At 52.4% G+C, this 13,680-nt stretch overlaps 1 protein-coding gene and 1 long non-coding RNA gene across 10 annotated transcripts in view; one reads left to right on the top strand and one right to left on the bottom strand.

Annotated features, from left to right (window-relative positions):
* Positions 1-69: 69 nt before the first annotated feature.
* On the top strand, positions 70-9,713 carry LOC135364783 (uncharacterized). The gene is made up of 4 exons (XR_010412499.1): positions 70-501; positions 1,203-1,373; positions 3,933-4,025; positions 7,409-9,713. It is a non-coding gene; the product is annotated as an uncharacterized LOC135364783 (long non-coding RNA).
* The window catches only part of ARHGAP22 (Rho GTPase activating protein 22), a 169,452-nt gene continuing 162,018 nt past the window's right edge, over positions 6,247-13,680 (bottom strand). For 8 of the 9 annotated variants that reach the window (XM_064594928.1, XM_054508267.2, XM_054508266.2 and 5 more), the window contains 3 exons: positions 13,268-13,389; positions 10,520-11,426; positions 6,247-6,809 (listed from right to left, as the gene is read on the bottom strand). In XM_064594928.1, the coding sequence (XP_064450998.1) occupies positions 6,581-6,809; positions 10,520-11,426; positions 13,268-13,389 (1,258 nt within the window). In that variant the 3' untranslated portion in view covers positions 6,247-6,580. Of the gene's footprint in view, positions 6,810-10,519; positions 11,427-13,267; positions 13,390-13,680 lie in introns of those variants that run through there. The other variant, XR_010412498.1, reaches the window with a different exon arrangement.

Genomic DNA, 13,680 nt, shown 5'->3' on the forward strand with positions numbered 1-13,680 from the left:
GTCTTTGTGTGGTTGGTAAGAGTAATTGAGAGAAATGCCTCATTTGAGAGAAATGCCTCAAAATCAATACTGATTTTTTTATATATAATTAGAACAGTTAAACATTTTGTTTTGGTTCTGTTTTCATGTAACATTCCTGCCGTTCACCCCATTCCAGCTGAACCTCCTCTGTGACATATACTTTACATCTCTGTGCACATGGTTTGGTTGCTTACTCCTGCATTTGCCTATTTTAAATCCTCATTGCTTAAGACTTAGCTCAGATAATTCTCTGATGAACCTTCCCTGCCATGACTTTTTCTTTCATATACCCAGTGCATGCTTGCTAACTCATTTATTCATTTGTTCACTCCCTTTTTTTCCCACAGGATATAAGACAGCAACATATTGTGGGCCTTTTAACGTTCTGTGAGGGCACCCTGTGTGCTTCTCTTCTAGAGCTTCATTCTGGAAGCCCTTGGATGGAAGAACCTGTCTTGACTCCTAAATAATGCCTGGGAGGTAGGCATTCAATAAATGTTGGGCTGGGTAAGCCAATGACTAGGACCTATCTGTGCTATTTCTGTCCTCTGAAATGCAATATTCATGGCCCTCAAAATGTGTCATAAGGAAACTATATACAGCACTCTGAAATGACTGTAGTAATGTGAGCATGGGCTCTAATGCCAGATACCTAAAGTAGGATCCTGGCTTCACACTAGTTCCCTCACCTACAGCAAGTTGCCTAAACTCTCTGAGGCTCTTGTTTTCTCAGAAGAGGTTAGAGGGAGAAGAGGGTGACTCTTACAAAATTAGAAGACGATGATATGCCCCCCCATCCATTACCAGCTGCCTTAGAAACCTAAATAAATACACAACTCTCCACCAAGAGCAATGACAGATGAGGTGCAGGGCACATCAAGAATGAGGCATGCCAAGCCTCAAGTGGTTACTATGGAAGAAGGGAACCGGGAAGACACCAGTAGATCACTAAGGGGAGACAGAGATGTGGAAGTGGAGGACGGGCAGATGGTGCAGCCAAAGTAATGACTTCAATGACTCAATACCTAGCATCAGTTCTAGGTGGCTCTGTGTTGAATTAGTAACAAGATTCATGGAGTGCTTACTCTATGCCAGGCACTAAGTGCTTCTTAAGAGCTCACAGACTTTTTACAACTTTATGTGGTAAGAACTGTTCTTTCCCCTCTTGTGATCAAACCGAGGCACAGAGAAGCAGAGTAACTTGCTCAAGGCTACTTGACCAACCTGTGGTGAGGCCAGGATCTGAATCTGGGCAGTCTGGCTATAGTCTTCAGTTTGTAACCACAATGCTCTACAGGGGATACAAAGTGAAGACTGAGAAGTTCTATGTGAATAAAGGCTTTTGTGTTCAAGTAAGTTACGGGGCTCCTACTTACAGGTGAGCATGTTCATCATTTTTCAGGACTTCTTAAAAACTTTAGTATGCATTTTCACACACCTGTCTGCAACCATGTCCGTGTCCTCTGTCTTCCCAGTTCTTATCTCAGAAGCCAACCCTTCCACTTCCTTGCATTTTTTTTTTTTTCGGACTTCTCTCCTCATTACCACCCTCATTTCTTCATCATCTTTCCCTTTCTACTGAGTCATTCTTAGCAGCAAACATGCTCTAGTAATTCCCATCTTTAAAAGGCCCTCTCCCGGGGCGCCTGGGTGGCTCAGTCGTTAAGCGTCTGCCTTCAGCTCAGGTCATGATCCCAGGGTCCTGGGATCGAGCCCCACATTGGGCTCCCCCCTCTGCAGGAAGCCTGCTTCTCCCTCTCACACTCCCCTTGTTTGTGTTCCCTCTCTCGCTGCCTCTCTCTCTGTCAAATAAATAAATAAAATCTTTAAAAAATAAATAAAAGGCCCCCTCTCACCCCCTTTCACTCTGCTACCCTATTTTTCTGCTCCTATTCACATCAGGACCTCTGTAAAGATTGATCTGGGCACGGTGTCTTCCCTTCACCCCTCATTCAGTTTTCCTGTCTAGTTGCTGGCCTGTCACTCTACTACACTTGGCCTGGACCACACTTCCCGGACTAGCTTCCCTGCAGCCACTCCCCGTCACCCCCACCAAATTTATCCACTCTCCACCAGTGGCCAAAAGAGCCTTGTTGGAATACAAGCCAATTCACGTTCATTGATTTAAAGCCTTCAAATGTTTCTACATCCCTTAAAATAATTCCACCTTGGGTGACAAGGCCCTACCTACAGTGTCTGGCCTTGCCTGGCCCCTGTCCTGTCTGTCCCCCATGCCCACAGGGGTGCCAGCACTCACGCGGACTTCTACAGCTCTTTTTCTTCCGCCTGCAGCTGTCTGGTTGCATGGCTGCCCTCTCTGTCCTTCAGTCTCTGTTCAAATTCACCTCAGAGAGGACTTCCGGACCAAATTGTCTAAAACAGGCCCTGGGATCAACTTTTTCAGAGCACTTATTAAAATCTGAATGTATCTTGTTTATGTGTACTTCTGTTAAAAAAAAAAAAAAACAATTCAACTAAGTAAATTTAGATCTTAATGGCTTTATTCGATGATTCATAAATACTGGGCAGTATACAACCTAACAGAAATGAGCTCTGAGGAGTTGTAAAAAATGAAAAACTTTATAGGCAGAAGGGAGCAGGAAATTATACTAGACAAAAAAGCAGGCTGGTTATTGTAAGGTTGCTTTCTTGCAGGGGATGGTTGGGGTCTATCCAACAGATGACCTAACTAGTCTGGGAGAGCCCAAACTGTAAGTCTTGGTTTCGTGGAATGTGGCTGAGTATAAGTGACTCCATTTGGGACCTGTTGTCTTCTTTTTAATACTTCTTTATGTTCTGTCTTACCCCACTACAATGTAAGTTCTATGAAAGCCGTGACCTAGGTCTTGTTCCTTCTATCCCTACAAAATTGAAAGGCCTTGTGGATTTCTATAGTGGATATAATATGCAGCAGGGAAATCCTCTCCTGAAGCATATGGGTTAAGAGCATATTCCACCCTCCGTGACCAGATCCTTGCCACCTCTAGCCCTCCATCCTCCCCCGCCCCTCTCCTTTCTCTGTCTCTCTCTCTCACACACACACCCCTTTTGTTTTGGTTACACACATCAGCATACAGAACAGTTGAGGTGTCACATCTGCGGGGAGCTTTCCCTGACCTCTGCCATCGTCTGATTTAGAGGTCTCTTATAGCACTTACTTTGCATCCTGTGCACAGACCTCATTAAAACATGATAGGGGTAACGTTTTAAAACTATCAAGCCAGCATCTCTTCAGTTTGGACGAGTAAGTAAGAATACAGGCTCTTAATAAGACTCCCTGGGATGGAAGCCTGACTCCTTCACTGACTTGTGTATGGTTGTGGTCCAGGTCCTTAACTTCTCTGTGCTTCCAAAGTACTCAGCTCTAAAGTGCAGAAAGTAACATCGCCTAATCACATGTGAGACACCTAGACCTGCTGGCGCAGCAACGACTCTCTGAGGTTATCCTCATTTTAGATAGGACGGAACAGACCCACAAAGCTTAACTTCCCCAAGGTCTTCCAGCTGCACAGACCCGGCCCAAGTTCTTTGCTCTATGCTGAAAAGCTTTCTGTGGCTCTAGCTCTCCTTTCTCACCAACCACCACACAGTTTTGGCACCTCAGAGGTCCACCTGTCACAGGGCTTGGTGGAACATGGAAGTAGTGGCAATGGGCTTGGTAGGAAGGGCAGCGATTTCTGGCAAAGGTGGGGGCTCTTGGTGGAGACAAGAATGTAAGAGACAGCAGCATTATCATATCTACTTAGCTGTGGGCTCATATAAATGAGAAACTGTCCCTTTGTGATAGAACCACATAGGATATTAGGAGAACTCTCCAGGGGGCTGGGGCCCTGCATTAAAAGGAGGGGGAGTCCACGAAACATGTTGTTACAACAGTAACAGTAACAGCTGACTCCATTTACTGCCCACAGGCCTGGGAACATTTATACGTGGACTCCATTCCGAAGCCCTTTTACAGTGTGGAGTATACAGCAGTCATGCCTGGTCCATTATTCAACAGCCAGGTAAAACAAGGAATTCTCTCTCTCTCTCTCTCTCTCACACACACACACACACACACCCTAAAAACTGTACTCTTAAAAAAAATGGACATTTGTTATTAAGCCAATTCCTTTTTTGTTTTTTAGTATGAGACTTATAACTTCCAGTTTTTGCTTTAAAGCCAAACACAAATTTTAAAACACTTTTGAAGTAATCTAAGAACAGAATCCTAGATTTTTGCCAATTTTATGCTATTGCATGGTTGATTTATCCACAATTTAGCAATTTTTTAACAACTTGCCTTTGCTCTTTCTGAAGCATTCCAAAAATGCAAAGGTCTTCAAAACATTAATTACCTATATTTTCACATTCATAATTCACTGGTTTACTTAATTTGAAATGTCATTACACTAATAGGTACAACTTGAATCCACAGTTCGGGAATAGGTTGTTGAAATGTAACTCAGCTGGGGAGAACCCAAGTGGATAGGGACAGGGTACGAGGCCAAAGCCCATCGGCCCTGGTGCTGAACGTGCTTCACAGGCAGAAGTCCGTATGTTTTACGGATAGAATGGAATATGCTGGTTAAATGGAAACTGGAGGATAGAACTTCTACTGAATATTGCCTACTGATTTTCGGAGAAAAATTGCCTTTGCAGATCCTGGTTTTGCCAGCAGGTGGCAGATGTGGTCCACAAGCTGGTTTTGGCCAGGCCTTGGCTGGAAGCTGAGCCTTTGCCAGTATGAATGGCTAAGAGCAGACAAACTTCCTTTTCATCGTGTGAACCCCCTTTTGTCTTTCCTGCTCCTTTGATAGCCTGGTGGTATCTTCTCTCCACGTCAAAGTTGGTATAATTCCAGGACTATGGTAGGGAGCCCAGGACCATAAAAATACACTGGTGTTCCCACCGATTTTCTCCTAGCCTCAGTTTCTCCTCTGAGCATGGGACCAGTTCCTATCTTGTTGAGGAATCAGTCACCTCTTTTCTCTTTCTCCTTGAATTTTACCTTCTGGGGAAACTGGTAACCCAGATCATCTGCTATAGATTGCCTGAGAGTAGATCTGGGTGTTGCTCTCCACTGACCCCCCTCCTCAAAGTTTCCCAAGAGAACTCTTGCCTGCTGATGCTGCTGGGTGCCCTTGGCAGGCATCTGGCTTCCTGGTTGGTAAGACCATGGGTGGCTCAGCAGAAGGCCTGTGGTCAGCCTGCCTCACCACTATGGGAGTTACCAGAATGTCAACTTGGGCCTGTGGGCTTGTACGCCATGGTATGAAGCCAGCTCTTCTCAGGAGCACCAAGACCCTGGCATTTAAAGCATCAGTGTTGTAGTTTATACCTGACTCTAGGTGGATGGGTGGTTGGGCCTGAGGGACTTTTCCAGAGATAGTGATCAGAAATTGGGGCACTTTGGTGCTCAGGATAGCAAGAGGTGATATGTAAGGACACTGAGCAGGAGTAAGTGAAGTGATGCCAGTCCTCTCCGCTCAGAGGCCACTCCTTTGTTGCTCCCTAAGTCCCATCCCTAGGAGCTCTGGCCCAGGCCTGCACATGTGTGGTGGTGGCCAGGTAAATACTTTGTTGAAAGCTCTGCCCTGATGGAGCCTTGAAGTCTGAGGATGAGCTGGAGAAGGAAGGTAAAATGGGCATGGAAGGAAGAGGGACTAGCACTAGCTCGAAGGGGAGTCTGCAGGAAAACAGGGCACCCAGCCTGAGGGGCGCCTGGAGGACAGAGAATGGGCACTTCCCATCCCCGTGGCTCTCTTTTCCTTCAAACACCCACTGTGCCCCCACGCACACCCGGGTGCAGAAGTGAGGTATAGAGTGCCCATGCTGAGCTCTGACTCAGGGGCTCTGGCCCTGGAGCAGATGGGGGGCCAAGCAAAGGCAAGCAGGTTATGGTGGAAGGCTTGAGAGGAATTCCAGGCCAGACACCAGCTGCAGAGGCCCAGGTGGCTCAGAGGGGGAAGGAAGGCCTGACTGAGGAAAATCGTCTTGCCTTGGGCACAGGGAACATGGAGCAAAACATAGATTTGCATAAATCCAGCGGGAACATGGAGCAAAACATAGATTTGCATAAATCCAGCTTCAGTGACTGTGACAACACTGTGTGTTCCTCAGGGTGCTTCATAACCCACTTCTGAAGCCCAGGCCATTCCACTCATGGCACACCTTGGGGACTTGCAACCCTGCGAGCAACTTGGTAACCCCCATTCTACATGACCACAAAGAAGGAGTCAGGCATCGAGACATCATGCTATGGTAGCAAATTTAATAACGAATGCAAAAAAGTACCCCACTGGGCTACTCAGATCCCAGGTGCCATCTGTTTTGGTGGTCACGAGACACCTGCCAGGCCCTGCATGGTCGGAGCAGCATCCAGATCCCATGTGGGGCTTGGGCTCCCAACAGTCCCCCTGGGGGCGTCAGGACTCCTCCCTCCAGCTGGCTCCAGAGCTCCTGGCACCACTGAAGCCCACGTCTAAGCTGCAGGGCCTTGTGGCTCCTTGTGAGGCTGGCAGCCATCTCTGCTCAGAGGCGGGTGAGCACCCTGTGGACGGGAGCTCTTTCCACTCCTTCACTTTGGGGCTTTGTCACCTCTTGCCCCTACAGTCAGGCTTCCCAGGGTTGAAAAAAACTCCTCCATTTCCTTCTGCAGCAGCTGGTTCCTCTTCTCCGCGTCTTCTCGTGCCCGCTCTGAGTTCCTCAGCTTTATTTCCAGCATTGTGTACTTTTTCTTTTCCTGGTCCAGTTCTTCTTCTAGCCGTGACATTCGTTTTCTCAGGTTGGCACTACCTTCTTCGAGTCTTTAAAATCAAGAAGAAAGACACTGTTTTAGCCTTTGGCTGGCTGGGTTTCAGCAAACATGTGCCTGCATGCATTCCTTCCAAAGGAGCTGGTCAGGCGGCCGGCGGAGGGGAAGGACACATGCAGGCTTGGACCTGGCTTCTGGGACAGGCCTCACAGGCCTCATCAGCTCCTCAAAAGACCCGGGCACTCACCCCCACAGGACCTTTCCTCAGCCTGTGATCCAGAAATGCCAGCATGAGCATTTGGCCCTTTGGCGCTCAAGGCCGGGGGAGGGGGGGGGGGCTCCCTGAGTCATCACTAAAATATAAAGTCCACTTACCCTCCAGCCCAGCCAACTGTCCACTGAGGAATGGGCTGCTGGCTGGCAGAAAGCAGGCCTGGTCCCCAAATGGAGAGGGAAGTAGGAAACTGTCCCCTCGCCTTTGCTCATCTGCGAGGCCCCTTATATTGCAGCCTCCCTCTGGCTGCCCCACCTCCCACGCACTGCGACTCAGGGGAAACCCCGTTCAGGTTGTCACCTCCACTACTCCTTGTCCTTCACGCCCCAGCTCAAATGTCCCACCCTCAGTGATACTTCTTTGGATCCTCCCCACAGACACGCTTCTCTGGATGTTGACACCACACTCTACAAAGGCTGGCACGTCTGTCTTTTCGACCAGATGACTACCTCCTGTACGGTCTTTGGGGCATGCTGAGCCCAGCCCCTGGGAACCAACACACTGGAGTTTGAGCCCCAGCCGGCTGTTTATGAAGCAACACAAACTGCTCTGAGTCCTGGTGTCCTTTCTGAAAAAATGCAGGGGCCAGCCCTTCCCCCAAGAGCTACAGCTACAATGGACAAAGAAGATCACGCACAGTGAGCGCACAGCACAACACCTGTAATGTGGTGTTTTGTAGTAAGTATCCATTCCCCATCCCGTCCAGGATGAGGCCCAGGCCTCCACCCTCAGTCACCTAACACAAAGCGTGAAGGCGGCAGGAAAGCTGCCTGCGCCCCAGCCCGCCATCTGTGGAGCACGGGACATGCTGTGAGACAGAAGAACCCCCAAGGTGAGTGGCAGCAGGGACCCCACAGACCCCTCATTGCATGTCCTCTGGATCCAGCCCCCTCTTCGCTCGTTCTTCCTCTCTGCCCTGGTGCACTCAAGCTCCGGCCTGGGCTTCCTGTATTCCTCTCTATGTGGTTCTTTGTGTGACCTCATCCCATCTCCAGACCCAAAGTATCATCTCCATGCTGACAACCCCTCAGCTTCACTTGACTCCACTCAAACTTCATAAGCATTGCACCTTAACAGGCCCACAGGTGGCTCCTGACTCTTCCTCTCCAAACCACTTCTGCAGTCCTGGTGTCCCACTCAGTAAACACCTTCTTTCAGTTACTCCACCAAAACAAAAAGGTCGTCCCTTAAGTCAGTTTTCTTTCATCCCCACATCTGACCAGTTGGCAAAATCCTCCAAGTATGTTCAGAATCTGGCTCTTCTATCTTGACTGCTGCCCCTTAGGTCCATGCTACCCACGTATCTAGCCAGAGCCCCACACTCCACCCCCCTTTCTCACTCCCTTCATCCCCACTCTTTCTTCCACCTGCCTCTCCCACCACAGCCCTTGGGCTTCTGCACCTGGCCTTCCCTCTGTCCCAGCATGGCCTTCCAGCCCTCTCCCCGCCATGCTCCCCACTTCCCTTCACCCTGCTTTGTACTCCTCCTTTATCTAACCTTCTAACATACCATAGATTTTTAAAATCTATCTTGTTTATGGTCTCTCTCTGCCTCCAACCCTCAAACACCACCAAATAAGAATGAGGGCAGAGGTTTTGATCAGTTTTGGTCTTGGCTGTGTCCCCAGCATCTCGTACAGTGTCTGCACATCATAGACACTCAGTGAATTCTCTTTTGGGAATACAGGAATTGGCACAGGGGAGGGGTTCTGAGTCCTGGGAGGCAGGGCAGAAAGCTGGTTTCCCCTAACCCCCCAGACCAGACGCAGTGTTGACTGACTCCTGTGTGCAGATGTATTCCCCAAAGACCCGCTGGATGGGGCTCCATTCTTTCATGTGCTCAGACAGACCCTTCTCTCCCTAGACCACCCTTCCAACCAGGATGACAGCACAGACCACTCTGCTAGCGAGGGTCCTACAAGGGCTGCTGCTGTCCCTTTGCCTCTGCAAGCTTTAGCTTACCTCCAAGCCACCAAGCAGGAGGAAGTGTGAGCAGTGAAAACTCCCTGAGCACTCTGGATGCACCAGGCCCTGTGCCGAGCACTCCCATCCACTGTGGCACTTAATCCTCACGACAAATAGGTGAGGTCACCCGAGGCCAGAGACTCGACCCTAGGCAGTGTTATCTAGAGCCCTCTACGGAACAACTTTGCATTTTCCCCTGAGAAACCAAGCTTCTGAGAAGGTGAAAGAGCTAGAAGCTCAAGTTGGCTCCACAAAGAGCTAAAGAAGTGAGAAGCTGGTTCTGGCCTCTTCTGAGGCTGTATGATGACAGCCTCCGCCTAGTAATACTTCCCATGTATCCTGTAGTTTTTGTCTGTGAGCTCATCTTCAGCTGTAATCATCTTTCTCCATATCTGCAGGGTGTTCCACCGTTCCCGTTGCCTGGTAAATTCCAACCCAGTGCTCACACTTGTGGGGGTTTCCCCCCAGCTGTATACCTCACAGTTTTACTCATGTTGTGTCCTTTCTCCTCCTTGCTCAGCCCAATCCTATTGGTCCTTCAACTCCTGGCTCAGACATTGCCTGCCGTGACCCTCCCCAACCTCCTGCAGAACAAAAGGGCCAAACGCTGCCCCTCCAGCTCCCTGTAGAAATCCCAGGCCCAGAGTGAGAAGCAGGAACCGCTTCACCTCCACTGTCTCTGATGGGGAAAGGAGGATGTCAGAGCCCACAAACAACTTCTGCTAGTGGGTGGGGCCTGATTTATAGGTCAGACAGCTGGGGCCAGGGGCTAAGAAGCCTGAGATGCTGGCAGAAGCACTGTGCACTGGCCAGTGCAGGCTCTGCTGGTGACCTTGGTTGGAGAACCTGGTGCCTCAGAGCTGGAATACACCTTCCTCCTAGGGAGGCTGGAAGGATCAAACTAGGACCATCTGTGAGCAAACTTGCAAGGCTCAGAATATGGCACAAGGCATCCTCCTGTGACCAGGGAAGGTAGGAGGGCAGGGCTCAGCACAGCCAGCTCCTTCCTCATAGGAAATTGGATTACAATCCTAGGAGTCCTCGTTCCATATCAGGCCCAACCACAGTCAGGCAGCCAGGCTGGCCTGGGGCCTCCATTGCACATGGACACTTCCTTGGGTCCATGCACATCTCAGGGGGCCCATCTCCTCCCTGAGGGCCACACAGGGACTCCTATGCTGAGCCCCTCCATTAAAGGTGCTCTGAGCAGCTCAGGCTGAGATTCTGACTCACTCACTCATTCAGCAGGCATTTATGGAGCTCTGCACACCAGGCCCTGTAGCTCCTGAGCTTTTCCAGACATAGGACTGCACCCCTCTATTCCCAGCCCTGTTCTGGGGGCATTCTCCCAGAAAAGTGGCTTCCTGGGCCTGGCTGCTCTGAGCCTTGCCTCAGAGAGGCTTGCTTTCAGAGCCAGAGGCAGACTACCCAGAGCTGGTGCCCCGTGAACTGCTGGCCACAAGGGCTCTGCCCGGCCCTGGGGGTGCCAGCCTCGCACTCACCCCATGGCTGCAGCCCTTTACCTTTTTATACTGGTCTCGTACTCAGTCCTCTGCCGGCACAGCTCCGCCCTGAGCTCTGTGACCAGGCCCTGGAGAGCCTCGGAGCAGCGAGCATAGTCCTGGGTGGGGCTGCCTGGGTCGCTGGGCTCGCTGCTGCTGATGCAGGTGCCCACCTCGTCCAGGCCACGGCCCAGGTCCGGGGATCTGCGGTCCTCGCTGCTACTGGGGAAGGGGGAAGGCTCGAGGGCCCCCTCGGTATGCAGGGAGCTGCAGGCGGATGAGTCGCTGGCCCGGCAGGCCGTGCAGCTGCTGATCGAGCCCCTGGCCGACGCCTCGCAAGAGGAGGCCCCCGACCACGCTGTGCTGGCCACACTGGGGGTGCTGGCAAAGAGGCCGCTGGGTGGGGGCACATTGTCATAAGTGGAGAGTCTCTGCGAAGAGCCTGAGTCCTTGAGCCGTTCTCCCGAGGAAGCCCGGCGGTGGCCACGCAGGGAGGACAGCCCGTTCATGAGCCAGTTCCCTCCGGAGGAGATGATGGGCACCTCCAGGGATGAGCTGCCCACCTTCGGGCTCCCCGAACGGGACCCTGACTGCCAGAAAGAAGACTTCCAGCTGGGCAGAGTCTGCACTTTCTTCCCAGGGCTGGTGGTGGCAGGGCTGCCTCGGCTACCCAGGCCCGTGGGGGAGGTTCTAGACAGCGCTGCCACAGTGGCCCCATCCAGAGACGAGGTCCTGTGTGATGGCAGGCCAGGGCTGCTGGGGCTGCTGGGTTCTGGCTGGCCATCCCTCGGGACCTCCTCGGAGCCCCATCCCACTGTGCACGGTGGGCCCCCACGCGGGGAGACTGGCCCTTCCTCGGCCCTCGCAGTGAAGAGTTGGCCGTGTTTGCGGATCAGGACGGTCATCAGGTGCTGGACCAGAGAAGTGCCTGCCAGGAAGAGAGAGAGTGAGAAAGCCTGGCTGTGGATGTCTCCAGTCCAGGCTCTCTAGATGAGACCCAACCCAGGGTGCCTGCAGTCCAGAACCAGGCTGCCCCTCAAGAGAGGACTCAGCCACCACACCCTCCAAATCTAGCACAGACAGAAGAATCCTGCCCACGAATCCCCTTCCTTGGACACACAGGGGGCACTGTGCCTCCAGCCCCGTCCCTCCCTCTGGGTGTGGGGAGGAAGCAGGCACTATGCCCACTGAGGCCACAGAGCGAGCCAGTGGCAGGCTGGCACTGGAAACCGGGACCAAGACATCACAGCCTTCTCCACTGCCCCTGCCCACGCCACTCCCCTGCACTGCCAGGGAGGGCTGTGCCTGACTGTCTGCACTCGTGGGGTCACAAGGCTCTGGGTCAGGGACAGAGAGGTCTTACAGGTGCAAGTGGACACACACCCCCCACACACACACAATCCCACGTACACATGGTCACAACATACAAATGAATGTACGCAGCCCCCCAACATGCACAACTCGCCCTCCCCCCACCCTACTCTCTCTCTCACACACACGACACACACAATACCTCTTCTCCAGGCCACGGCCCCTGAGATGCAGCCTGTGTGCCTGTAGTTCCTGCCACTGGGATTTGGGGGTCAGCGATGAAAGGGGGGCAGTACAGTGGGACCATGGTACCTATCTGCTTGCCTTGTTCCCTCCCGTTAACCCTCCACCAGAGACCAGAGACTGGGAAGGTTTCCAGGTGATAAGGAAGGAAGGGTGGCTGGGGGACCCTCCCACTAGAGGTAACTAAGAATCCTGGAAAGAAATAAGGAATCCTTAGCCAGAAAACCGGGTGAAGCAGGAACTCGTGTTTGCTGTTGGGCATTTGTTCCACCTGGCAGGCCGAGAACCTGGGGGGCCTGGGATGAGACCGAGCTAGGCAGGCCAAGGGGGAGATCTGAGGGAGAGTGCCACCCCAAGAGCCACACCCTAGGCTTGGGGGGACACAGAGCTCCACAGCCCACCCCCACATTCCCATCTCTCCCAGGTCATGCTCAGCAAGGAATGGCAACTCCGGCCTCAGCTTGCCTGGTGCCAGGGGCAGCAGCTCCGGCTGGCTTTGTGCTGTGTGAGTCCTGGCCTGCCTCTGCACACCTCAGCCGGGACTGGCTGTGGGGCTCCCGTCCGTGGGCAGCAGGACTCCCACACTAACCACTCTGGGACAGTCTTCCACGGGGCCTCCGAGCATGGGCTCTAGCTTCCAGGACAGCCTGCACCTGTGCCCTTTGGTAAACCTGGCTGACAGAGTCACCTTTCCTCTCCTGTCCTCAGTTTCCCCATCTGTAAAATGGGTGCGATAACCACATCATGAACTTGTGAAGCTGACAATGAGGTGACACAAGGAAGGCACTCCTAGAGGCCCTCACATATCGCAAACAGCTGCTATTGCTATTTTTTGTCATTATTTACTCCCCAAGGTACGGCCCTGACATCCAGGAGCCCGTGACAACTACTTAATAACATTTACTTAAGAAAAGCAAAAACATCAGTGTATGTTCAAGGGCAAGGGCACTGACCTCGTCCATCCCCCAGTCTCTCCCACCATCCTAATTGCTCCCAATGACCCCATCCACAGGGCAAAGTTCCTTTTCCTTTTATAGCTGGACCCCATGGGGTCAGGGAGGGGGAGGAGAGGGCCCCCTGGAACGGAGCCCCCTCCCACCAGCCTGGCCCTGGGCTGGACTGATGCAGGGTGATGCTCCTGAGGACGGGCCTGCGACCGAGGACAGGCCAGCCCTGGGCAGCACCCAGCCCCGCTACGCACGCCTCCACCGTTACCTTCCATGATGGTTACCGGGTCTTCTATCTGTGGCCGAAGTATGTTGGGTCCAAAAACAGTTGCCAGGTTCTGGACACTCATCTTGTTGACATTTGAGTGGGACTGGACTTCATCCAGAAACCTGTACAGTAAGGAAGAAGCAGAAGCCAAATCTGCTGGGAGCTGCCTGGCCTCCATGCCCAGCCATGTCCACGCGTCCACGACTGCTGGGCGTAGCCAGCTGCCCCTGGCAAACTCAGAAGAGGGCAGAGCCTCCCCCTCTGAGGGGCAGCAGATGGCCATCGGAAGCAGAGGCCGGCGGGACAAGGGCCCACTGTCAGTGTGGAAGCAGGACACACGACTTTCCCTCCTGCAATGGGGACAGAGGCCCGCGAAGGCCCAGAGCCCTCAGGCGCACTGCATGCCCTCTCCC

This window comes from Mirounga angustirostris, unplaced genomic scaffold (assembly GCF_029215605.1).
Source record: "Mirounga angustirostris isolate CCGP_5_RB_7025 unplaced genomic scaffold, mMirAng1.0.hap1 SCAF_6, whole genome shotgun sequence".
Classification (NCBI taxonomy): domain Eukaryota; kingdom Metazoa; phylum Chordata; class Mammalia; order Carnivora; family Phocidae; genus Mirounga; species Mirounga angustirostris.